General features: G+C 34.6%; 1 protein-coding gene across 4 annotated transcripts in view; it reads left to right on the forward strand.

The window, feature by feature from the left end:
• The window catches only part of LOC150095715 (DNA repair and recombination protein RAD54B-like), a 232,067-nt gene that overhangs the window by 176,826 nt on the left and 28,250 nt on the right, over positions 1–26,991 (forward strand). For all 4 annotated transcript variants that reach the window (XM_090410071.1, XM_090410074.1, XM_090410073.1 and 1 more), the window contains 3 exons: positions 2,007–2,168; positions 19,011–19,137; positions 25,793–25,965. In XM_090410071.1, coding sequence (XP_090266197.1) covers positions 2,007–2,168; positions 19,011–19,137; positions 25,793–25,965 — 462 coding nt within the window. The remainder of the gene's footprint in view (positions 1–2,006; positions 2,169–19,010; positions 19,138–25,792; positions 25,966–26,991) is intronic.

The following is a 26,991-nucleotide window of genomic DNA, read 5'->3' on the forward strand; positions in this document are numbered from 1 at the left end:
CAGTTTCAGACAACTTTTTTATCATTGAACAAAGGTTTATTAAAATCTTTAAATTGGTACAATTCAATTTTTTTGATTACTCAATTCAATGCTATACTAAATATTTACAAACTAACATTAGCTAATCACAAGTAATTAGGCTCTGATCCTATAAGGGGTATCACGATCATGCTGCCATAAAAAATTCTACACATAATTTCATATGACATGGACATATAAGATTAATTCACACTGTTTAACTATCCAAACTTAAGTAGATTAACTAAACCTTTTACTACACTAACACATAACTATGACATCTAAAATTTTCTATACATTACAATGGACATGCAAAATTCTTAGGATACGTAATTACTTATATAATATTCATGTTAGCAAGCTTAAGCTTACTTTCATTATATTCTGTCAGATACTAAAGTCCTAGTATAATTTTTTCCTTGGTCACTTCAACAATTCAGTATTAGAATAATGATAACTATTACAGACGAATTATAGTTAACACGAGATATATTTTACAGTACCTTTCTTTCTTGATTTTTCCATATGGGCCTCTATCTTTTTCTGATTGAAGTATCCTGGTATAACCTCTCCGATAATCTGCTTCTCATATGTTCCCTTTTGAATTGAACTATGCCTACGCAGTCTTTACTTTTCGTTATTCAGGAGACACTTTGAATCGTCTAAATAACGGCTGTGCAACTCGCGACGTGGATATCGATTTCTTTACAGCTTTCCCTTTTTCGTGGTTGTCACTGAAGTTGAAACACAAAGAATATGCTTTCTTTTCCTCGACTATATGGCATTCTTCGCTTCCTACATAGGAAATACGGAACCGAAATTCTGCTCACTTTTGTTTCCGTGTTGTAACGACGGAGATATAACTCCAATCTCGCCACACAGGAAAACACCGTGAAACCCATACGAAGGAGCTCGCGAAGAACTCTCCTGGAACAGAACCAAAAACCAAAAGCCAAAAAGGTCTAAAAGCCTAAAAGTCCTGTGTGTGTGTGTGTGGGGGGTCCCAACCCTTTTATACTTGCTCTCCTAACGGCACCCTCTTTAACTTCTTTTCTCCGCCCCTTATTTGATTTCACTTCACCGACCAATTAGGGTGGCGTTTTTCTGCCAACCGTCCTTTGGTCGGCGAGCCTGTAACAGTGTCTCAATCCAGGAATCGGCCCTGAGCGATAGTCTGTTGTTATTCTTTTGCTAGCCTCTAACTTAATCCCTTTCCAAAATTTCTCTATGAATTTACTTAATATTTTAATCTCTAGCCTCTCACATACCATCTCTTATGACTAATCCTTTACTGTCTTATTTAGTTAAATTTTCTCTCTTATATCATATCACAACATTAATATATTCTTTCTTTTTTGTTAGTTAGTTCAACAAACACCTTTATATTTTATTTATTTTATTGGATGCAAGAATATTTCTTTTTCTTTTAAATAATTCATCTATTATCTTTTATGCAGAGTTTTTAATTTATTTATTTTTCATGTTACACCATGATAGCTTGGAATTCTACATTCTTAAGGTATCAGGGTGTAACAAAACCTCATGTTTCTTGTTGATGTTTCTGGAATCTGAATATGGAAACCTCATATGTTATACATATAGCTCTAATTTCTGGTAACTCTTGCTCTGATAATGTTTGTAATACATAGCAAATGACAAATAAATTACTATTAAAATAGTTCATTGCCTAATGCCATATGGTTGTTTGCATACATTTCATTTAACATCTCACTCTGATAGTTATACAATATAACTATTAGAGTGAGATATTAAATTAAATGTCTGTATCTCTTTTTTAAGCATTTTCTCCAGAATATATTTACATTTTGGAGAAAATACTGAATGCCCCCTTTGTGTTAATAGTGACTAATAGCATGATAATTGATACCTTACTTTTCATAATAGATATGTCTTTATATTATATCATATTTTTATTTTATTGTTCTTCTTTCATGTTATTATATTATTAAAATTAATTCTTTCTACAGGAATCCCTTCACGATTACATAAAATCTGCATTTCCAGAAGATTTGTCCACCCTTTCACTAATAGAAACATCAGGCAAAATGTTAGTTTTAGCAGAATTACTATCCTCATTGCACAGTTCCAAAAAATCTGAAAAAATTGTTTTAGTTTCTTGTTTCACAAAGGTATTTGCATATATTTATTATACATTTTTTGAAGTATAATACCTTTTATTTTAGAAATGAATATATATAAATAAATTTAGTGTATAAATTATAAAAAAGTATTTACTTTATTTCAGCCACTAGCTGTTCATTATCTCAACATTTTGTATTGCATATTGATGATTTTTATTGTTCAAAGCACATACATAATTGGGAGTGATAAACTTTAGTATATTATAATAACAAGGTTATTGTGTTTAGGAACACACCTATTTTTTGAGCTCATTGGCTTAGACCCTTCAGTTCAGTGATTGAGACTTACAATCATGCATTAAAATTCAACATTACATTTGAAATAGATAATATATATATTTTGTATAAAACATACCTTTAAATTAAGGACATTTCTACCTTAAATACCTTTAAGGCAAAAATGCGCCACTTTTTACTTCTACTATTTTCACAAAACATTTTGCATATATAAACTAATAATAATTTTACTGTGTAAATAAGATAAAATATCTGAAAAACTCAAGGGGGGGGGACTAAATAACAATTTAAATGAAAGATATGATCGAAAAACAATTAACTGTGAAAGACTCAAAAATATAAAAGATTAAAAAAAAAAATAATATAAAAGTTGATGAAAGATTTAAAGCTTAAAAAATATGTGGAGAAATAAAAATTAAAATACAAGAGAAGGATGAATAAATAAAGATGGATGATACTTTAGAATTATGGTATATAGCCATTTCAACATGCTGCATCTTCCTACAGGAAAGATGATAGATGATGAACATCAGCTACCACCTAAAAGAGGTTCACAGATCATAATATTATTTTTAAATGACTGGTAACTGATGTTCACTAACATCCATGCAATGGTGAAATTCAAATCCATAATCTGCTGTTTGGAGAGCTAAGATGCTATCAGACATAATCCATTCAGTTGGTATTTTTGCATTTTTTTACTGTTTTCTTTTATTTCAAGATGTATTATTATATTATTAATATAATATAATGATTATATAATATATATAATAACATTAACTTCTAATTTTTTCTTCTTTGTTCCCCCCCCCCTTCCCAGCTTACAGAGCTATACTTTCTCCCTCTCCTACATGCTACAAAACAAATGCAAAAGCTGCATTTGTTTTGTCCATCTGTCTTTTTTGTTCATATGTATGCATATAAAACTCTTCTTGGTTTGATATGTTTGGATTGCATTGGATTGGAGATTGGCTGTCTGATAGGTATCAAAAAGTTCTGTATGAGGGAGCAGTATTCAGAACAGGAAAGTCACTAGTGATGTGCTTCGGGGGTCTGTTTTATAGCCATTGCTGTTTAACATGTATGTTAATGATATTGGGGAAGATATGAATGAGGATATTCACTTGTTTGCAGATGATGCAAAGTTGGAGGAGTAGAGCAGATGTTGTGGCCTTACAAGTAGATTTGATCATCATCATCATCAAATTCCTGCCATGTACCCTCAAGGGGTTTACAGGATATGATAGTACTACATGAAAAAAATTACATCATTATTAATTTCCTATCTACAATTTTCCTCCAAATCAGTCTGTTACTTGTCAAGACTCCAACATTATCAGATCTTATATTTCTATCGTCCAAAGCACTTTATACCTTATCAATCCACCTATATCTTGATCTTCCTCTGGGTCGTTTTGCTGCCAATCTGGCAAAGAACACTTGTTTTGCATCTTTCCTCGCCCATTCTGTTTAAGTGACCATACCACCTGAGATTAGCTCTGCTAACACATTCCTGGATGCTGACAATGTCAAGTTCTTTCCTAATATCCTTGTTTTTAATATGATATTGTCATCGATGCCATCTGTTCATGCCTATAATCTTTCTCAGGACTCTCATATCTGTGGTCTCTAGTCTTTGGTCAAGTGTTTTACTTCTGACCCAGCTCTCAGATCCATAAGTTAAAACTGGTTTGAACACTGTCTTGTATACAGCTAATTTAGTGTTCCGACTAATTTCTCTCTTATTCCATATGAATTTATTCAATTGACTTCCCACCATCCCAGCTTTGCTGATTCTGTTGTCTATTTCTATATTTAATTTACCATCTTCACTAAAAATCGTGCCTAAATAGCTGAAATGTTTTTCTTGTTCCACAGGTTCTCCATTCACAACACAGTTGACATTTTCACTGATTCTGCCTATTTTCATTGTCTTTGTCTTTTTATTGCTGACCTTCATACCATATCTATTACAACAGCTATTCAATTTAGTAGGACAATCTTGCAGACTTGTAGCAGATTTATTTAGAAGTATAACATCGTCTGCATAAAGCAAAGAGCTGACATTAACATCTCCAATTTTGATATCGTGTTTAATACCACTTTCCTTCATAATGTGATCCATATAGATAATGAATAACAGAGGGGATAATGTACATCCTTGTCTCACACCAGATTTAACATTAAACCATCTTCCTGTACTTCCTTCAATTCTAACTGCTGACTTACAACTCAAATAAAGACTAAGTATTGCTTGATATAATGCCCCATTGACACCATATAACTGCAGCATATTGAATAGCTTCTCTCTTGGCACCTTGTCATATGCCTTTTCCAAATCGACAAAACTTAAATACAGATCTTTCTTATATTCCCATGCTTTCTCGACTATTTGTCCTAAAGTGAAGATCTGATCCTGACAGCCTCTATTTGGCCTGAATCCAGCTTGTTCTTCACCAAGCTTTTCTTCCACAATTCTTCTCAACCGTTTCTCAAGTATACTTGCATAGATCTTACCAGTAACACTCAGTAGGGAAATACCTCTGTAATTCTCACATGCAGTTTTATTTCCCTTTTTTATATATGGGTACTATGAGAGCTCTACTCCAATCATCGGGAATTCATCCCTCTGTCCAGTCTTTCTGAACTATGCAGTGCAGCCATTGTAAGACTCTTATACCACCATACTTCAGCATTTTCTGGTCGAATATCATCTACTCCTGCTGCCTTTCCACATTTCAAGCCTTTGATGGCTTTTTCTACTTCAAGTATGGATATGTATTCCTGACTGCATGCCTGGTCAGTGTTTTTTACCACTGTGCTGTCATCACTGTTTGTTTCATTTAGCAGTTTTTCAAAGTAATTACTCCATACTTCAAGGATATCTTTTTCTCCCATTTTCATGTCACCTTTATCATCTCTAATTCCTTTTACAGCACTCTTTCCTCCATTCCTAAGCTTCTTCAACAACCTCCAGAATATTTTGCCACCTTCTTGATATTTATTTTCTATATTCTTGCCAAAGTCCTCCCATGACTTTTGTTTAGCTAGTTTTACACAGTGGTTAGCATTCTTGCATTTGTCTCTATATTCTCTAAGAGCACAAGCTGACTTATTTGACAGGAACTTTTGATATGCTTTCTTATTTTCCTTCACTGCCTCTTTAACTTCCTGTGCCCACCAGGGAGTTCTGATTTTTTTTATCCTTACAGACAACCTCACCACATGCCTCTCTGGCAGAATCAATCAATGTTTTCTTCAAAGTTTGCCACTGAATCTCCGAGGTTTGATTCCTGTTCTCAAACTCTTTCATTTTCTTTTCAATAATCTTTCTGTATTTTAGTCTACAGTTCACATCTGAGAGCTGCTCAACTTTTATTCGCTTTAAAACTTTCTTACATGTTATTCTTTTCAATATGAAATTCAATTTTATCCTGCTCAAGACTAAATAGTGATCACTTCCAATTTCAAATCCTCTGTACACTCTGGTGTCCTGCACCAGTGGGAAAACATCACTATCAACAATAACATAGTCAATGAGATTTTTCTTATTCCTTGCCTCTTCTCTCCATGTGAATTTGTGCACATTTTTATGTTGGAACATGGTGTTTGTAATAACCAGTCCATGTCCTGAGCAGAAATCCAACATATATTTGCCATTATTATTAGCTTTGCCCTTTTCTCCAAATTTTCCCAAAATATTTTTGTATGTCTCACAATCATTTCCTACTCTGCTATTTAGATCCCCAACAAGGACCAACCTTTCTTTTTTCATTGTGTCAGTTGCTTTTTCTAAAGCCTCAAAAAACTCCTCCACTTCTACCTTAGTAGAACCTTCTGTGAGACCATAGGCACAAATAAGTCTCATTGTCCAGTTCCCCATTCTCATATTCGCCCACGTTACTCTATTTGATACTGACTGCCATTCAAGAAGATTAGCCACGTATTTTGTGTTGAATACTATGGCTACTACTTCTTTTCCTTGATTGTCATTGCCTGAATATAACATTTTGTATTTATTGCTCAGAAAGATCTCACCAGTTTTGGTCTTTTTTGTTTCAGTCACCCCTATTATGTCGATCTGGTACTTATCTAATTCCTCAGCTAGCTCCATTTCTTTGCCATTCAGGCTTCTTACGTTGATAGTACCAATCTTTAACTTTGGTGATGTTGAGTTGGGGTTTGTTTTCAGATTTGTTCCAGTAGCTGACTTTTTGCTGTTCGCCCTGGTTCCCTGGCGAAAACAACGGGGGCCTTGTTTAACTGGGCGACGCCCCAGCCGGCATGAAATTCTGTCATGTTGTACCATCATTTTTTATTTTGGTTTAACCAATAAGAATACAATTTGGTCGGCTAAATCCCAAATTGCCAGCCCATCCTAGTTCATTCAGTATCCAAGTAGATACCCAACAGGGTGCACCACGAGAAGGTGAGGATTGGACATTAGGTCAGAAGCCCTGGTCGGTTCTCCGCATTCCTTTAAAGGCTATGTGGAGGTCTCTTCTCAGTTATACAGCTTTGACCCTTAAGCACCCCAAGTAGATTTGAATACTTTAGAATTATAGTATGTAGCCATTTCAACATTCTGTCATCTTCCTACAGGAAAGATGTTCCCAGACATAATATTATTTTTTAAATGACTGTGGAAATTGGAAATGCCAGTTCAATGTTGTGAAATGCAAAGTTTTAAAATTTGGAAAACAAAGATGGGATGCAGAATTTACTCTTGGGGAGGATATATTGTTGAAGGTGAATAAAATAAGAGATCTTGGGGCGATGCTGGATAAGGTTCTAAAATTTAGAGGACACATTGCCAATATTGTGAGGAAAACGCAATGAATTCTGGCAATGATGTGCAGAATACTGACTTTTAGAAGTATGGAGATTTTGGTTCCATTGTATAAGGCTGATTAGGCTACATGTGGACTACTGTGCACATATTTGGCCACCTGGTTTTCAAAAGGGATGAAGAGATGTTAGAGAGGGTCCAGAGATGATTGACCAAAATATTTTCCTGTGGAATGTGAATATTGAAAGTTTGAGACAGTGCAATTTGTAGAGTATAGTGGATAGGAGAAAGAGGGGTGATGTGATTAAGATGTACAAGTCAGTAATGGGTTGTTATAGAATTAACATTGAAGAGGATTTTTCATAAAATGGGGAGAACAAGAGGTCATCCCTGGAAGCTGTATAGGGAGGATGTGAACAAGGAAGTGAGAAGCAGGTTTTTCCATGGAGAGTTATGAATGATTGGAATGCATTGCCTGAGTACATGGTGTCTGCAGAGAATTTGATGCATTTAAGGCATGGTATGATGAGCTGTGTATATGACAAAAGGACCTCATACATGATTCGGTGATTCCATGGGGTCTTAGGATAATAATAATAATTAATGATATAAATATTGTTTCTGGAAATTTTCCATGTTACTCCTCTAAAACTGATATTAATATTTATGGCTATTTTGCCTATTGAAAATCAAATGAAATGAAAAATATGGAAGGAATAATTTTTTGAAATAACTTTGTAGAATCCTTTAGACTATCTTTTTGTGGAGCAGCATCAGAAATATATTGATAAAAATTATATAACTGAACTTTAGACCTTTAAATTGAACTTTGGATGATGGACTATAACCATTTATGGCTGTCACTTGAATAAATACATTCGGGTTTTTTTTCAAGAAGAAGGGGAGGATGGAAAAAATATGGAGATAAAGATATGTGGGAACTAAAAATGCAGCAATTAATGATATGTGAAGTGGAAGCCATAATATATACACAGATTTCATAATGGCTTTATATCAAGGATGAACTACAAATTTTTTTTCTAAAAAGAAGAAAGATAAAATATAATAAATAAAGATTAAAAGTGGGAGTTATGGGGCATGAACTGTTTTAACTAAGTGTCATCTTTGGAACTCGGGGGCAAAGCGAAGGCTATGTCATGTCGGTTTAGTGTTTTTGCCTGAGGTTTTGCATGTTGCTTTCTGTTGGTGGAAATCTTGACCTAATTTTCATTTTGTAGAGCTTCAAACTCTCTGAGATTGGAAACTCTACGTTTAAGAAGTTTTTGTCACATTTAATGGATATAGTTTCTGATATACTTAGCATCGTTTCATTAATTTTTTGTCTAATATTATGGCTTTTTTCAGTTTGCAGGGTATGTTTCTATTCAAGTGTGTAAGCTATGATTTCTGTTTTCCCAGTATTTGGTTTGTTTGTTCTTATTTTGGTTTTTACACTTCTTATTACTTAGATGTTCTGGAATTGGTATATTACAATCACAGAAATGTTCATAATGATCTAATTGTGGAACCTGTATAGGTGACACTGCAGTTGTTCTTGCAAGGAAATTTGTACACCACATTGTATTCTGATATTTCCTTGTATGAGTGAAATTTGGTAGGTTTTAAGAGTGTTGCCAATTTTTGACTCATAGTAAACACTAATTTATAACTTGATATTCTTAAATATATATTTATGAGCTTTGTATGTGTTCTGGATAAATGGCAGTTTAATGATTTTTTGTGTTTCATCCTTAATACAAGGTCATTATGAAATTACTGCTTGCCTGGTTGGCCAAGTGGTTAGCGTATCTGCTCTCCAACCAAAAGGCTTGTATGAGTGAAATTTGGTAGGTTTTAAGAGTGTTGCCAATTTTTGACTCATAGTAAACACTAATTTATAACTTGATATTCTTAAATATATATTTATGAGCTTTGTATGTGTTCTGGATAAATGGCAGTTTAATGATTTTTTGTGTTTCATCCTTAATACAAGGTCATTATGAAATTACTGCTGGCCTGGTTGGCCAAGTGGTTAGCGTGTCTGCTCTCCAACCAAAAGGCTGCAGGTTCAAATCCTGCTGTGGGTTTATTTATTTATCAATCATCATACACTCAAATCTTATTATACCTTTCCTTGAATCCTTTCACCATCAGGGAACCCACAACCAATTCTGGCAATCTATTCCACTCTCTTGCCACCCTCCATGCAAAAAATCTGGTCTGCACACTCCTACTAAACGCACTCTTACACAACTTTCACAGATGACCCCTAGTTCTCTGACTATTTGTCATATATTGAAAGATTTCATTGTATCAATTTTATAAAAAACCCTTGATCTCGAAAGTTTCTATCATGTCCTCTCTTTTCTACCTATCAACTAAACTTTATAACCCACAAACCTGTCACCTTCTTGGTCACTTGTCTCTGAATCTTTTCAACCACCTCCTGGTACCCAAGAAACACAGGTGACCAAATCTGTGTGCAGTAATCAAGATGTGGCTGAATCATAGTCTTATAAAGAGGGATAATAACTTCCTTATCATTACTTGTTAGTGTGTTTTTCAACATCCAAGTAATTCATTGAGCTATTTTACCAACTTTTGCAATATGCCCACCATTATCCCCAAGTCCCTAGCCTCATCAATTTCCTGCAAATCAATACCATCAATATGAAACACCATATGCAACCTTTTCAACTCAAAGTGCATAACCTTACGTCTTTGCAACATTAAATTGACAATCATTATCCTTTGTCCACAATGCCACTTATCTACATCACCTTTATCAATTATTGCTCTTCCCAGTTTTGCATTATCAGCCAACAACTGAATATCCCCTCTTAAATCTTTCCCTGTGTCATTGATATATCTCTATATCATTGATATACAAGTAAAGAAGAGTAGTGGCCCTAGTACCGAACCATGAGGTACTCCACTCATCACCATTATTTCCTAGATTCCATTCCACCATATACTTCTCTTTGGTGTCTGTCTGTCAGCTATCCCCTATCCATACTACTAGCCTCATATAACTTCCCAGAACAAGACCGCATGGTCACTCTCCCCAATTGGAAGCAGAGTGTCTACCTTGGTTATGGATACATCATCATCATCATCAAATTCCTGCCATGTACCCTCAAGGGGTGTACAGGATATGATAGTAATACATGAAAAAAATTACATCATTACTAACTTCCTATCTACAATTTTCCTCCAAATCAGTCTGTTACTTGTCAAGACTCCAACATTATCAGATCTTATATTTCTATCGTCCAAGGCACTTTGTACCTTATCAATCCACCTATATCTTGGTCTTCCTCTGGGTCATTATCTACAAACCTGGCAGAGAACACTTGTTTTGCTAATCTTTCCTCGCCCATTCTGTTTAAGTGACCATATCACCTGAGATTAGCTCTGCTAACGCATTCCTGGATGCTGACAATGTCAAGTTCTTTCCTAATATCCTTGTTTTTAATATGATATTGTCATCGATGCCATCTGTTCATGCCTATAATCTTTCTCAGGACTCTCATATCTGCGGTCTCTAGTCTTTGGTCAAGTGTTTTACTTCTGACCCAGCTCTCAGATCCATAAGTTAAAACTGGTTTGAACACTGTCTTGTATACAGCTAATTTAGTGTTCCGACTAATTTCTCTCTTATTCCATATGAATTTATTCAATTGACTTCCCACCATCCCAGCTTTGCTGATTCTGTTGTCTATTTCTATATTTAATTTACTATCTTCACTAAAAATCGTGCCTAAATAGCTGAAATGTTTTTCTTGTTCCACAGGTTCTCCATTCACAACACAGTTGACATTTTCACTGATTCTGCCTATTTTCATTGTCTTTGTCTTTTTATTGCTGACCTTCATACCATATCTATTACAACAGCTATTCAATTTAGTCAGACAATCTTGCAGACTTATAGCAGATTTATTTAGAAGTATAACATCGTCTGCATAAAGCAAAGAGCTGACATTAACATCTCCAATTTTGATATCGTGTTTAATACCACTTTCCTTCATAATGTGATCCATATAGATAATGAATAACAGAGGGGATAATGTACATCCTTGTCTCACACCAGATTTAACATTAAACCATCTTCCTGTACTTCCTTCAATTCTAACTGCTGACTTACAACTCAAATAAAGACTAAGTATTTCTTGATATAATGCCCCATTGACACCATATAACTGCAGCATATTGAATAGCTTCTCTCTTGGCACCTTGTCATATGCCTTTTCCAAATCGACAAAACTTAAATACAGATCTTTCTTATATTCCCATGCTTTCTCGACTATTTGTCGTAAAGTGAAGGTCTGATCCTGACAGCCTCTATTTGGCCTGAATCCAGCTTGTTCTTCACCAAGCTTTTCTTCCACAATTCTTCTCAACCGTTTCTCAAGTATACTTGCATAGATCTTGCCAGAAACACTCAGTAGGGAAATACCTCTGTAATTCTCACATTGTTTTATTTCCCTTTTTATATATGGGTACTATGAGAGCTCTACTCCAATCATCAGGAATTCGTCCCTCTGTCCAGGCTTTCTGAACTATGCAGTGCAGCCACTATAAGACTCTTATACCACCATACTTCAGCATTTCTGGTCAAATATCATCTACTCCTGCTGCCTTTCTACATTTCAAGCCTTTGATGGCTTTTTCTACTTCAAGTATGGATAAGTATTCCTGACTGCATGCCTGGTCAGTGTTTTTTACCACTGTGCTGTCATCACTGCTTGTTTCATGTAGCAGTTTTTCAAAGTAATTACTCCATGCTTCAAGGATATCTTTTTCTCTCGTTTTCATGTCACCTTTATCATCTCTAACTCCTTTTACAGCACTCTTTCCTCCATTCCTAAGCTTCTTCAACAACCTCCAGAATATTTTGCCACCTTCTTGATATTTATTTACTATAGTCTTGCCAAAGTCCTCCCATGACTTTTGTTTAGCTAGTTTTACACAGTGTTTAGCTTTCTTACATTTGTCTCTGTATTCTCTAAGAGCACAAGCTGACTTATTTGACAGGAACTTTTGATATGCTTTCTTCTTTTCCTTCACTGCCTCTTTAACTTCCTGTGTCCACCAGGGAGTTCTGATTTTTTTTATCCTTGCAGACAACCTCATCACATGCCTCTCTGGCAGAATCAATCAATGTTTTCTTCAGAGTTTGCCAATGAATCTCCAAGATTTGATTCCTGTTCTCAAAGTCTTTCATTTTTTCTTCAATAATCTTTGTGTCTTCTGATGCTATTATCAGATCCAACACTCTCAAACCCCTTGTCCCCTCTATAACATGTTGTTTCATGTAATTATCTCTTAGCAACTGTAAAAATCCCATTTCCAACTTGCTATGCTCCCTTTCCTCCCTCCAGTCGATGCCTCCCATAGTTAGTATGAACAATTATTATAGTCTCCTATAATAATTGTTCAGCCTACACTCATGCTAATTCTGATACATGCCATCTACATCTTATATAGCAGCACCCAACAACATATTTTATCGATACAAAATTAATAACGGAAAAAACTCACATACAAAGATTATTTAATTGCAATTTTCAGTACATATTAAGCTCAAATTAAACAATAACTGACAATTCCAAAAAGCTCCACCTAAGTAGCTGGTATAAGATAACTAAAAAGGTCAATAAATTTCCTTAAAAAAAAAAAAAAAAAATTAATACAATAAAAGGTTAGGAAAGATTAGCTGATTTGTAATGTACTATCTCTCATAAAGGGGATAGATGTAAGCGTCGGATCTGTTTAAGTTAGGAGAGTGAAGTAGAGTTTCACATGTTTCTTTATAAAGGCGTTCCATGAGAAACTGACTTTTGTGAAGAACTCTTGTCTTTCTCCAATGAACTCTGTGTCTAGTGAAGATGGCATGTTCAGAAAGTCCAGACTTTTCAGGTTTAAAGTATTCAATATAAGATTGGTGTTCTTCTAGCCGAATAGAGGCAGATCTTCCCGTTTGTCCGAAATAAGATAATCCACAAGAGCACGGAATCTGGTAAACACCTGGATGATTAAGATGTGGAAGCTTGTCCTTAGGAGAAGTGAGAAAGGTGGAGAATTTTCGAAACGGTCGAAAGGCAACAAAAATATTCACTGGTTTTAAAACTTTTGCTGTACGTTCACTGATGCCTTGTACATAAGGGATAGGAATGCACATTATTTCTTCTGTGTTTGAAGAGGAAGACATATTAAAACTACTCAAAGTTCTTTTAATGAAGTAATTCTTATAACTATTAGATAGAAAGGAAGAAGTTATATATTGTAGTTCTTTCTGTAAAAGATCGTCTGAAGAACAAAAGGAGTGGGCCCGATGAACCAGTGTTTTAATAGTTCCTGCCTTTTGACTGGGATGGTGATGAGATTCTGCATGGATATAATGGCCTGTATGAGTCTTCTTTCTATAAACTGAGAAATGTAGGTTACCATCTGGTTGGCGAAGAATTAGAAGATCTAAAAAGGCTAACTGCTTATTTGATTCTACTTCTAGGGTAAACTTGATCCTAGGATGAAGTGCGTTTAACTTAGTGAGAAATTGTTGAAGTTCATCTGAAGGGCCATTCCATACAGCAAAAATGTCATCGACATATCTGAACCAATGAGTAGGTCTGGGAAAAATGTTGTCAAATATATGTTGTTCAAAATGTTCCATAAAGAAATTGGAGATAGCAGGAGAAAGAGGACTGCCCATTGCTGTTCCTTCAATTTGTTGATACAACTTATTTTTAAAGGAAAAATAACCAGAATGTATTACAAAATCAAATACGTTAAAAAAAGTCAAATATTATAAAATCAAATAAAAAATACTTTGAATTTCAAAAATAAAATTTCAGATCTTCATTTGGACATTTCTGATATCATGATCAGTTTAGATGTTGTTTCTTTATTTATAAATGTGCCTCTTTTTGAAAGCATTGAATTACTACAACAGGAATATCTGAAGGAAATTCCTGTTGTAGTAAATCAATGCTTTCAAAAAGAGGCACATTTATAAATAAAGAAACAACATCTAAACTGATCATGATATCAGAAATGTCCAAATGAAGATCTGAAATTTTATTTTTGAAATTCAAAGTATTTTTTATATAAGTATCAGAAAATTATTTTTTATATAAGCATTACGAAAGCTGATAAGGGGAAGGTTGTAGTGATTCAAGATAGGAAGGAATATGAGAGAAAAATGTCTCTTTTACTTCACGACTGTTCAACTTATAGGCCTCTTTCATCGGATCCTACCCGGAGTCAATTGAAGAGACTTAATTCTCTTATAGATAATGTATCTACATGGAATGAAGATCAAAAGAAAAAACTTAAAACCTTCTTCGGTCATCCACCTAGATTGTATAGTCTTCCAAAAGTTCATAAACTAGGCATTCCGTTAAGACCAGTCGTAGATTGTATAGGTTGCCCCACTTACAAAATCTCAAAATTTTTATCAAATTTACTCTCCTCTTCAATTAGAAGAACTGATACTTATATAAAAAATACTTTGGATTTCAAAAATAAAATTTCAGATCTTCATTTGGATGTTTCTGATATCATGATCACTTTAGATGTTGTTTCTTTATTTACAAATGTGCCTCTTTTGGAAAGCATTGAATTACTACAACAAGAATTTCCTTCAGACATTGTAAATGTATTTGATTTTGTAATACGTTCTAGTTATTTTTCCTTTAAAAATAAGTTGTATCAACAATGGGCAATCCTCTTTCTCCTGCTATCTCCAATTTCTTTATGGAACATTGTGAACAACGTATCTTTGACAACATTTCTCCCAGACCTACTCATTGGTTCAGATATGTCGATGACATTTTTGCTGTATGGAATGGCTCTTCGGATGAACTTCAACAATTTCGTGAACGTACAGCAAAAGTTTCTTACTTCTCCTAAGGACAAGCTTCCACATCTTAATCATGCAGGTGTTTACCAGATTCCGTGCTCTTGTGGATTATCTTATTTCGGACAAACGGGAAGATCTGCCTCTATTCGGCTAGAAGAACACCAATCTTATATTGAATACTTTAAACCTGAAAAGTCTGGACTTGCAGAACATGCCATCTTCACTAGACATAGAGTTCATTGGAGAAAGACAACAGTTCTTCACAAAAGTCAGTTCCTCATGGAACGCCTTTATAAAGAAACATGTGGAACTTTACTTCATTCTCCTAACTTAACCCCTTTATGGAGATAGTACTTTACAAATCAGCTAATCTTTCCTAACTTTTTATTGTATTAATTTTTTTTTTTTAGGAAATTTATTGACCTTTTTAGTTATCTTACACCAGCTACTTAGGTGGTGCTTTTTGGAATTGTCAGTTATTGTTTAATTTGAGCTTAATATGTACTGAAGATGCCTGTGACACACAGGCGAAAATTATACTATTAAATAATCTTTGTACGTGAGTTTGTTCCGTTATTAATTTTGTATCGATATGTCTACTCACGGTATACCTCTTTTAAAACTTAACATATTTTATCCTGTTTACCTCTATCTCACACCTAACAGCCTCCTTCAGCCCTAGTAGCCTCTTTAATTTTGTTGGTTGTAATTCTGCAGCTATCATCAGCAATACCCCACCTCCTGTCCTATTCCTTCTATACTCCCTGAAAATACAATATCCTTTACATTCTATCCCTGTAACTATATCATTTTCAGTGAGCCAGGTCTCAGTGATGCCTATAATTTTTGGCCAAGTTGAACTTATCAATGTCAAAAACTCATCCTTATTCCTGATACTTCTTGCATTCATGTACATGCATTTCAACTTCCCTTTGTACCCATAGTTACCCTTGTGTAATGTCATTTACTAACTCATTTAAATTGGAGACCTGTGAAATCCTGTTCGGCATTGCATAATCATTACTGTACCCATGCTCATTTATCGCAGGGGTGGCTAGACATGCTAGATTTCATCCTCCCTAATATCTCTAGTTTCCATGGATTTTCACTACCACATTCTCGCTAAACAACATTTTCTCCAAACATCTAACTCCCAAACGATTCAAATGCAATCCGTTAAACTGCACACCATTCCTCCTGCATAATCTTAACTCACTGGCAATCATGGCCCTTCTCAGTTCTGTCCTGTCATACTGAGGCAGCAGGCTCACATTCTTTATTTTAATAAATCGAGTCTTAAAAAAGAACCTTTATATAGTATTAGTATATTTAAGTAATTAAGAAAATGAATAATAAATTGTGTGATGGGTGAAAGTTCTGGATCTTCATTATAGAATGAAGAATTTTCAAAATATATTATTTTAGTTATACTATACTAAACCTGAATGGTGATTCTAATTGAAGCATTTTTTGAAGCTGCAGAATCAGTTAGAAAAATTGATAGATGGTCTAAAGAACTGATGCTGTTAATTCTCAAGTCTCAACTTCAAGGTGAAGCCAAACATTTTGTCCAGAATTCCAGAAGATTAAGATTAGCTTCAGGCTATGCAACCTTTAAAAGTATTTTGACTGAGAAATTTTCCCTAAAGACAAGAATTTAGCCCAAATCTTTGGAAAGTTCACTAGTGTATACAGATACAAAAAAGAATCAGTTTCCCAGTTTTATGATAATTTAATTAAACTTTATATGATTATAAAATTGATTATTATAATTGAGAATATTTGAAAAGAACTTTTTCATCAGTTCAGAAATAGACTGAAGCATGAATTAAAAAAAAAAAAAGGTCAGTTTATAAACAGTGGATTACTGATATTAAAAGCACTCTTGAAGTTACTTTGAGGAAGAATCACTGATTCAGAATTTGTGTCCAAACACAGATCTGTCAGTGCAATTGATGAATCAAGCTCTTCCATGTCATATAAGGATTCCTATAAATCCAGAGTACATTATTATAGTAGTTCTAATGACATGAATTTTCATATGCAAATATTTGATGGCCATTTTAAGAATCTAAAACATGAATTAGAAAAGAGAATAGATGATAAGATGTTAGTTATTTGAAAGACATAGGATGAAATTTTGAAGTCAATTTCAGAACTTGAGTTATTAATTTCTTGTGAAAAGGGAATTGTTTTAATGAGAAAAGAACACCCCATGAAAGGCAAATGGATGGAATTAAAACTTTTAGCTTTAGATGTGGGGAACTAGATCACATATCTCTAGACATTTTTCTGTAAGCTTGCCCAAACCTAAATTTTCAAGAGATATCTAAGCAGCTCATATAAAGGTTCTCACTCTTTACATGTTGTGCAAAATATGCTTAAAAGAGAAGTCAAGATTAATTTAGATAGAAGCAAAGACAAGTCTATTAACTCTGGATCTAGCTGATTCAGAACTTTTAAATTTATTGTATGCTAAAATTGCAGGGCTGTCTTATAAAGTACTTTTTTTTTACACTGGAGCACATTCTTAAGTGATTACTTGGCAATTTTTCACACTTGTAAAAGAAAAATTAAAGGATGACATTCTGTATTTGAATAATGAGATAAATTGAAAAGAATATTTAACCATGAGTTACCTGCCACACAAAAAATCTCAATGGAAATATTCTTTTCTGATTTTTCTGTTCAGAAATGGATTTCTAGGAATTTGTTTCATATTGTTTTAGGTGAAGAATCTTTAGCTCTTCATGCCTGCATGGGATTGACTTTCTTAAGCTATATTACAAATTTTCAGATGAACCTTCTTAGAGTTTGTTTCCTTCGAATAAGAAAGTCACACAAAGTTTGTTTGTTGGCTAAAAATACTCAGGATTTCATGCAAAAGAAAGAAAGTAAAAACATCCCCTCACCTGCCCCACAGTGTGACATATGCTAAAGAGGATGTCAGGAAAAAGCTTGGAAAGTTTGGATGAGAATGACATTGGAAGTATGACATTTGTTGATGGGATATTGACTATCAGGGCAAAGAGAATAACACTGTAGAGTGAAATATGAAGGCAAAAAAGGAGGTTAGAGAGGATTTACTATGAAAATGTGCAGTTACAAAAGCAGTTGATCATTATTATAATTTATTGAGTGATTTCAGTAAGACCATTTTAATGAAAAAAAAATGTCTACCATACACATGCCAAAAACAACTCTAGGTTTAGTTGCTGTGATAATGAATGGTATCACTATACAAGAATTTTACTATTAAAAAAGCACATTTTAAAAATTTTTTTATGATTGTCTATAATAATTTCCTTACTTATAAGAATTATTATCAATATTAGATTTGTTTGTCTGTTTATCTCTGTATACTGATAATTTTGCTCATACTGGATGGATTTTGACGAAATGTAATCTTTACATTTTTAAAATTGATTTAAATCAGATAAATTTATGTAACCAAAAATGACAAAATGATTTGAAATAATGAAATTATATGTAGCTGTATTGTGCTAAACCTCTAAGTATTAGCATATATAATCTATTCTTGAATAAACAATGTCACTTTGAAGGGTCATATCCTTCATTCATTCATTCAATCTTGGTGTTTCCTCACAGATTTTTTCAATTGCTATACAGAAGGAAATATGCCGAGTAAGACTGAGGTCATTTTGATGACCTCAGAGAAGAAATTACCAAAAAAAACTAAAACACTCATGTCAAACCACCTCCGAGATATGGGTCTAAAACATTCACAAGAAGTGTAAAAACTGTAATTTATTAATTCGACATAGTATCTTTGTCTAAACATGAGTTCTTTATAGATTCTGGTATAATATATTTATTATCTCAAAACCATTCCTCCCTCCTGTTTTTTCCTTCTATCCTCTTCCTTTCAAACACACATGTAGCATCCATCATAAACTGAAATTTGTTTAATTTTATTTTCAAGACTTTAAACATTTTAGAATGCCTCTGCAAAGAGAAGAAATATACTTTTCTCCGCTTAGATGGTTCCACTCCATCTTCATCCAGACAAGAAATTGTAAATAATTTCAATTCTCCTTCATCAAGGCACTGTGAGTAGTTTAGGATATTTTTGCAAAATATTTAAAGCATATCAAAATATATATATATATTGAATAAAAATTTTGGGAACTATTTAAATGCACTTTAAGTTATGTTTATTTGTGTAAAAATATACACCATCAAATATGATATATTATTGAGGTGAAGTTAGCATAGGAAAATTACAGAAATACTATGCTGTATTTCTGTAATGTATTGAATAGCTTCTCTCTTGGCACCTTGTCATATGCCTTTTCCAGATCGACAAAACTTAAATACAGATCTTTGTTATATTCCCATGCTTTCTCAACTATTTGTCGTAAAGTGAAGGTCTGATCCTGACAGCCTCTATTTCGCCAGAATCCAGCATGTTCTTCACCAAGCTTTTCTTCCACAATTCTTCTCAACCATTTCTCAAGTATACTTGCATAGATCTTGCCAGGAACGCTCAGTAGGGAAATACCTCTGTAATTCTCACATTCAGTTTTATTTCCCTTTTTATATATGGTTACTATTAGAGCTCTACTTAAATCGTCTGGAATTCTTCCCTCTGTCCAGGTCTTCTGAATTATGCAGTGTGGCCACTGTAAGACTTTTATAGCACCATATTTCAGCATTTCTGGTCGAATATCATGTACTCCTGCTGCCTTTCCACATTTCAAGCCTTTGATGGCTTTTTCTACTTCAAGTATGGATATGTATTCCTGACTGTATGCCTATTGTATGTTTTTTACCACTGTGCTATCACTGCTTGTTTCATTTAGCAATTTTTCGAAGTAATTACTCCATACTTCAAGGATATCTTTTTCTCCTGTTTTCATGTAACCTTTATCATCTCTAACTCCTTTTACAGCACTCTTTCCTCCATTTCTAAGCTTCTTTAACAACCTCCAGAATATCTTACCACCTTCTTGATATTTATTTTCTATGTTCTTGCCAAAGCCCTCCCATGACTTTTGTTTAGCTAGTTTTACACAGTGTTTAGCTTTCTTACATTTGTCTCTGTATTCTCTAAGAACACAAGCTGACTTATTTGCCAGGAACTTTTGATATGCTTTCTTCTTTTCCTTCATTGCCTCTTTAACTTCCTGTGTCCACCGTGGAGTTCTGATTTTTCTATCCTTGAAGACAACCTCACCACATGCCTCTCTGGCTGAATCAATCAGGGTTTTCTTCAAGGCTTGCCACCGAATCTCCAACGTTTGGTTCCTGTTCTCAAACTCTTTCATTTTTTCTTCAATCATCTTTGTGTATTTTAGTCTACAGTTCACATCTGAGAGCTGCTCAACTTTTATTCGCTTTAAAACTTTCTTACATGTTATTCTTTTCAATACGAAATTCAATTTTATCCTGCTTAAGACTAAATAGTGATCGCTTCCAATTTCAAATCCTCTGTACATCTGGTGTCCTGCACCATGGAGAAAACATCACTATCAACAATAACATAGTCAATGAGACGTTTCTTATTCCTTGCCTCTTCTTATCCATGTGAATTTGTGCACATTTTTATGTTGGAACATGGTGTTAGTAATAACCAGTCCATGACCTGAGCAGAAATCCAACAGGTATTTGCCATTATTATTGGCTTTGCTCTTTTCTCCAAATTTTCCCTAAATATTTTTGTATGCCTGACAATCATTTCCTACTCTGCTATTTTGATCCCCAACAAGGACCAACTTTTCCTTTTTCATTGTGTCAGTTGCTTTTTCTAAAGCATCAAAAAATTCCTCCACTTTTACCTTAGTAGAACCTTCTGTGGGATCATAGGCACAAATAAGTCTCATTGTCCAGTTCCCTATTCTCATATTCGCCCACGTTACTCTACTTGACACTGCCTGCCATTCAAGAAGATGAGCCTCGTATTTTGTGTTGAATACTATGGCTACTCCTTCTTTTCCTTGATTGTCATTTCCTGAATATAACATTTTGTATTTATTGTTCAGAAAGATCTCACCAGTTTTTGTCTATTTTGTTTCAGTCAACCCTATTATGTCGATCTGGTACTTATGTAATTCCTCAGCTAGCTCCATTTCTTTGCCATTCAGGCTTCTTATGTTGATAGTACTGATCTTTAACTCTGGTGATGCTGAGTTGGTGTGTGCACTCAGATTTGTTCTAGTAGCTGACTTTTCGCTGTTCGCCCTGGTTCCCTGGCGAAAATAACGGGGGCATGTTTAACCGGGCAATGCCCCAGCCGGCATGAAATTTTGTCATGTTGTACCATCGTTTTCTATATTGGTTTAAGCCAATAAGAATACAATTTGGTTGGCTAAATCCCAAATTGCCAGCCCATCCTCGTTCGTTCAGTATCAAAGTAGATACCCAACAGGGTGCACCACGAGAAGGTGAGAATTGGACATTAGGTCAGAAGCCCTGGTCGGTTCTCCACATTCCTTTAAAGGCTATGTGGAGGTCTCCTCTCAGTTATACAGCTTTGACCCTTATGCTCATGTCATGTCATATGCCTTTACTAAATCTACTAAACAAGGATTGTATAAATTTAGTAGATCTGGAAAAGGGATATGACAAGAGTGCCAATAGAAAAACTGGTAAAAATGCTACAATTACATGGTATAAACTGGACACTACATTGAGCAACATACAGTCTACATATGAGTTGGAAGTTAGTAGTTAGAACCAAGGTTGGTACAAGAAGATGGTTTGGTCAAAAATCTGGTATCTTATACCAGATTTTTCACCAAACATAGTCTATGAGTCTTTTCTTATATCACTGGACAACACAGAATTTACTTCTGAAATGAAAATAGCAATTCTTTACTAATTTTGATGTGCTGAACACAAAAATGATGATAAAATCTGTTGATTTGCTCTTGTTTAGGAGAGACTCAGTCCACATTGCATACATAGTTATCATTTGGCAATGCTGCATTTCAGTTTATTGATTGCAACATATTGCATCAGCCAATCATACACAACGTTCATAGGAGCTTTTGCATCATTGTCTGACACGATCCTAGTGAGTTATGATATCACTGTCATAAGATGATGTAATCATTAGTATAAGGTGAAGTCTAGTAAGGTGAGCAAGTGTTTGTGCAATTTCCTGGGCTACACTTCCATTTACTCTTGCATCATAAGTGATCCCTGCAGTGTATAAATCCAGCAGTAGTGATGCCTTGTACTTGTGTTAATAGTGCAAATAACTTTTGTTGCATTTGAAGAGAAGTGACGTTTGCAAGCCAGAAGAAGGCCATCACTCTGTTAGTGATAAAGACTTATCAGCTTTATTTCTGATGTATGATCAGGGACAAGGCCTGGGCCTCACACACATAGGCTGCAGTACTTGTGCTAGAAATCTTCCAAAGTGGCTGAAAGGTGGTAAAGTGTCGATGCTGTTCCTGTGGTTTAAAGGGAGCAAGCAGTCATGCAGATGACTACTACTTCTGCATGACACCACTTATTTCGGGAGGTATCACAAGGACAAAGAAGTGGACTGCGTTCTGACCAGTTCCGCACAGCGAAGGACTTACCATTCCCAAACCTCCAAAAGAATTTTCCATCAATTCAGAGGACGATGAGGACAGATGCAAATCAATGTCAAGTTCTCCTGAGTCTTCAGTGTCTAATGATGATCCATGTGTCGGCCATATATGATGTGTCATCTGCGCTACACATTCTCACACAAGAAGAACTGAATGATCTTGTTCGCGATCTGGACTTGTCCAAGGCCAAAGCAGAGTTACTGGGATCAATCAAGACTTACAATGAAATCTTCTCAAGGAAAATGTCTGAGTGACTTCGTTTTGCACTTTACTTCCGAAAGGAAGTAGACCTTGTGCTCTGCTACAATGTAGATTGCCCTTCGAATCAAATATAACCTCACAAATGGGACTATTCAGAGAAGCATCAAAATTGAGTCTCAAAGCTTTGCATGCTGTCTACATGAGAGAAACCTATGACAACCTAAAACAGCTGTTGGGCTGTCTTCATTACAGCAAGTACAGCTGGCATCTCTGTGGTGATTTGAAGGTAGTGTCTGTGCTAATGGGTCTGCAGCTGGGATATATACAAAGTATACTGCTGTTTTTTGTGTGAATGGGACAGCCAAGCAAGGACTTTGCACTATGTGTAGAGAGAGAGAGAGCCTGACCTGCGAGGAAATCTCTGAAGGTTGGAGAGAAGAATGTGCAACACCCAGCACTTTTTGTAGCATAATTTTGTGGCAGAAATGCACAAAATTCTGCTACCACCTGTATGTATCAAACTTGGCCTGGAAAAAAACTTCATAAAAGCCATGGACTGGATTGTATCAGCTTTCAAGTACCTGGCTGACAAATTCCCTTGACTCAGTAAGGTGAAAAATAAAGAGTGAGTTTCTGTGGTTCCTCAGATCTGAGAGCTCTTTGTTGATGAAATTTCGACAGCCTGCTCCATGTCGTGAAAAGCTTGGGGTGTGTTTCGTCTGGTTTCAACCTAACTTCCGCGAAATCAGAGCAGAAAACTACGAGGAACTGGTTGAGGACTTGTCTCTGTATCACATACTTGGTTGCAATATGTCCTTAAAAATACACTTGCTCCATTCTCACTTGGATTTCTCCCCCAACAACTGTGGTATGGTGACATGGTGAACTTTTTCCATCAGGAAATTGTAACGATGGAGAACAATACCAGGGGAAGTGGTCCACTTCCATGTTGGTGCTTGCTAGAGATGATCCTGAACAGCTATACAAGTGGCAGGCAAAGCGACAGCGGACGTAAAAGTGGACATTTACCGGTATATGTGATAAGTGCATATTAATCTATTATATAAGAAACTATTGTGGATCTCTTGCAAACCATAGCCAATTTTGCATTTTCTTTGTCATATTCATGTTCAGTACCTTAAAATCTATAAGAAATGACTAAATTAATCTGGAGAGGCATGAATTTTGTAAAAATTTTGTGTCTTTTCTCAATATAAATTTGTGTACATTTTTATGTTGGAACATGTCATTAGTAATGACTGGTCCATGTCCTGAATAGAAATCCATAAATGTGTACCATTTTTATTAACTTTGTTCTTTTCTTCAAATTTTCCAAAAATATTTCTGTGTCTGGTATTAATTTCCTATTCTGCCATATAAATCTCCAACCAAATTTTTCCTTTTTCTTTGTATCATCCATCTCTTATGACTCAAAAAATTATCTTTCATCTCTTCCTTAATAGAATCTTTTGTGGAATCATAGGCACAGATAAGCAAAATTATCCAATTCCACATTTTGTTATTTCTCCATATTACTATACTTGATATTTAGTAAGATTTTTTCATGTTAACTATTTCTTCCTTTCCCTGATCGTTATTGGTCGAATGTAACATCTTTTAGTTATTATTTAGAAGAATATCACCTGTTTTTGTTATCTTTGTTTGAGTAACAATGTGTTAATGTGTATTTCTCTAAATCTGTCAGTTCTGATTCTTTTCCATTGCTACTTATGTAGTTGTGCCATCGTGAATTCTTCTGACAATGGGTTCAAGTTTGTTCCAATAGCTGACCTTCCTCTGTTTGTCCTAGTTCCGTGATGAAAACTGTTTTCATCATGGAGCGTTATTTATTTGGGAAATGACTTAGTGGGCATGACATCTCATCACATTGTACCATATTCTTTTTCTTTTAGTTTAATCCAATAAAGAATACAGTTTGTCAGCTAAATCCCAAATTTCCAGCCCATCATTGTTCATTTGTATTCAGATAAATACTAATGTGTGCACCATGAGGATTGGACATTAGGTCAAATGTCCCAGTTAGTTCTCTGCATTCTTTAAGAGACTGGAAGTCTCCTCTCATTTATCTTGCTTTGACCCTTAATTGACCCAAATAATTAGAAGAAACACACGTATAAACCACAGTGAAAATTATTTAATTGTAAATAATTTTCACTGTGGTTTATACGTGTGTTTCTTCTAATTATGAACGCACCACAGGTTTCGTTATTTAAAAAATTGACCCAAATGTTTAGTTATAAAAATATGCTTGGAATTCTTATTCTGCACTTGAGATTATGTAATAATTTTTTTGTGTACATCTTTATGTTGGAACATGTCATTAGTAATGACTGGTCCTCTACTGACTAGAAAAAATTCACTAGAATTTTTCAGAACAATTTAGAATGTTTTAAGCACATAAATATTGCCATAATCCTGAAGCTAGGAATTAATCAGTTATAAATCCATGAAAAGTTATCTCACTGACATTCATCACTTAATGTTAAAATTTTATAATATAGAAATATATTAAATTTTTTTTCTCTTACATACTAACTTTTTTTGGTTATTGACTAAGACAAGTATGTTATTGTTTTCATAACATCAGCAGGTTCTGCAACAATATTGGTACTTAACCCTTTAGTACTTGACATCCATCTCTCTAATTCTCAAAAGAAAATTAAAGAACAGATATAATTATCCAATTTTTGAACAGCTACAAACACAAAATAGGTCATAGTGATGTGCTTCACTCCTGGGATTATTAAATGCAGCAGAGTTAAATGAAATTATCAGAATTCCAATTATCTTTAGTTGCTAGTTGTTAAATTGGATTTCTAGAGATTTGTGTTTTGATACTATTTGCTTTATACCTGAACTCTAATTTTATTTTTATTATTCTTTATTTATTTATTTTTTATTATTATTTATTTTATTTTATTTATTTATTTATTTTTTTCAGTTGTATTTCTTTTAAGCTCCAAAGCCGGTGGTATTGGTCTCAATTTGACCGGAGCATCTCGCATTTTACTATATGATATTGACTGGAATCCAGCAAATGACTTACAGGCTATGGCTCGTATATGGAGAGATGGACAGACTGCTCCAGTGCATATTTATAGACTGCTTACTGCTGTGAGTATTGTTTAAAGTAATCTTTTTTCATAATTAATATTATGTTCATCAACTTGTTACAAATTCCTTTAGTCTGCAATTTCCAACACAATCTCTTGCAATATATTCCTATTATTCTCCATTCAAAAGAAACTTCTCCTTTTGTGCAATGAGTAATAAAATAAGGAGAAGTAAAAAAAGCCATCAAAAGTCTGAAATGTAGAAGGGCAGCTGGAGTAGATGATATTCGACCAGAAATGCTCAAGCATGGAGGTATAAAAGTTTTGCAGTGGCTGCACTGCATAGTTCAGAAGGCCTGGACAGAGGTACGAATTCCAGGTGATTGGAGTAGAGCTCTCACCCATATATAAAAAGAGAAATAAAACTAAATGTGAGAATTACAGAGGTATTTCCCTACTGAGTGTTCCTGGTAAGATTTATGCAAATATACTTGAGAAACAGTTGAAAAGGATTGTGGAAGGGAAGTTTGGTGAAGAACAAGCCTGGCCAAATAGAGGCTGTCAGCATCAGATTTTCACTTTACGACAAACAGTTAGAAATCATGGGACTATAACAAAAATTTGTCCTTAAGTTTTGCAGATCTGGAAAAGGCATATGACAAGGTACCAAGAGAGAGAGAAGCTATTCAAAACACTACAGTTGTATGGTGTGAATGGGGCATTATATCAAACAATGCTTAGTCTTCATTTGAGTTGTAAGTCAGCAGTTAGAATTGAAGGAAGTATAGGAAGATGGTTTAATGTTAAATATGGTGTCAGACAAGGATGTATATTATCTCCTCTGTTATTCGTTATCTATATGGATCACAGTATGAAGGAAAGTGGTATTAAGCCTGATATCAAAATCGAAGATGTTAATCTCAGCTCTTTACTTTATGCAGATGATGTTATACTTCTAAATAAATCTGCAACAAGTCTGCAAGATTCCCTGGCTAAATTGAATAACTTTTGTAATAGATTTGGTATGAAGGTCAGTAATAACAAGCCAAAGACAATGAAAATAGGCAGAAGCATTGAAAATATCAAC

Source organism: Typopeltis vanoorti, chromosome 20, assembly GCF_054136105.1.
Source record: "Typopeltis vanoorti isolate ZY-2024b chromosome 20, IOZ_Tvanoo_1.0, whole genome shotgun sequence".
Taxonomy (NCBI): domain Eukaryota; kingdom Metazoa; phylum Arthropoda; class Arachnida; order Uropygi; family Thelyphonidae; genus Typopeltis; species Typopeltis vanoorti.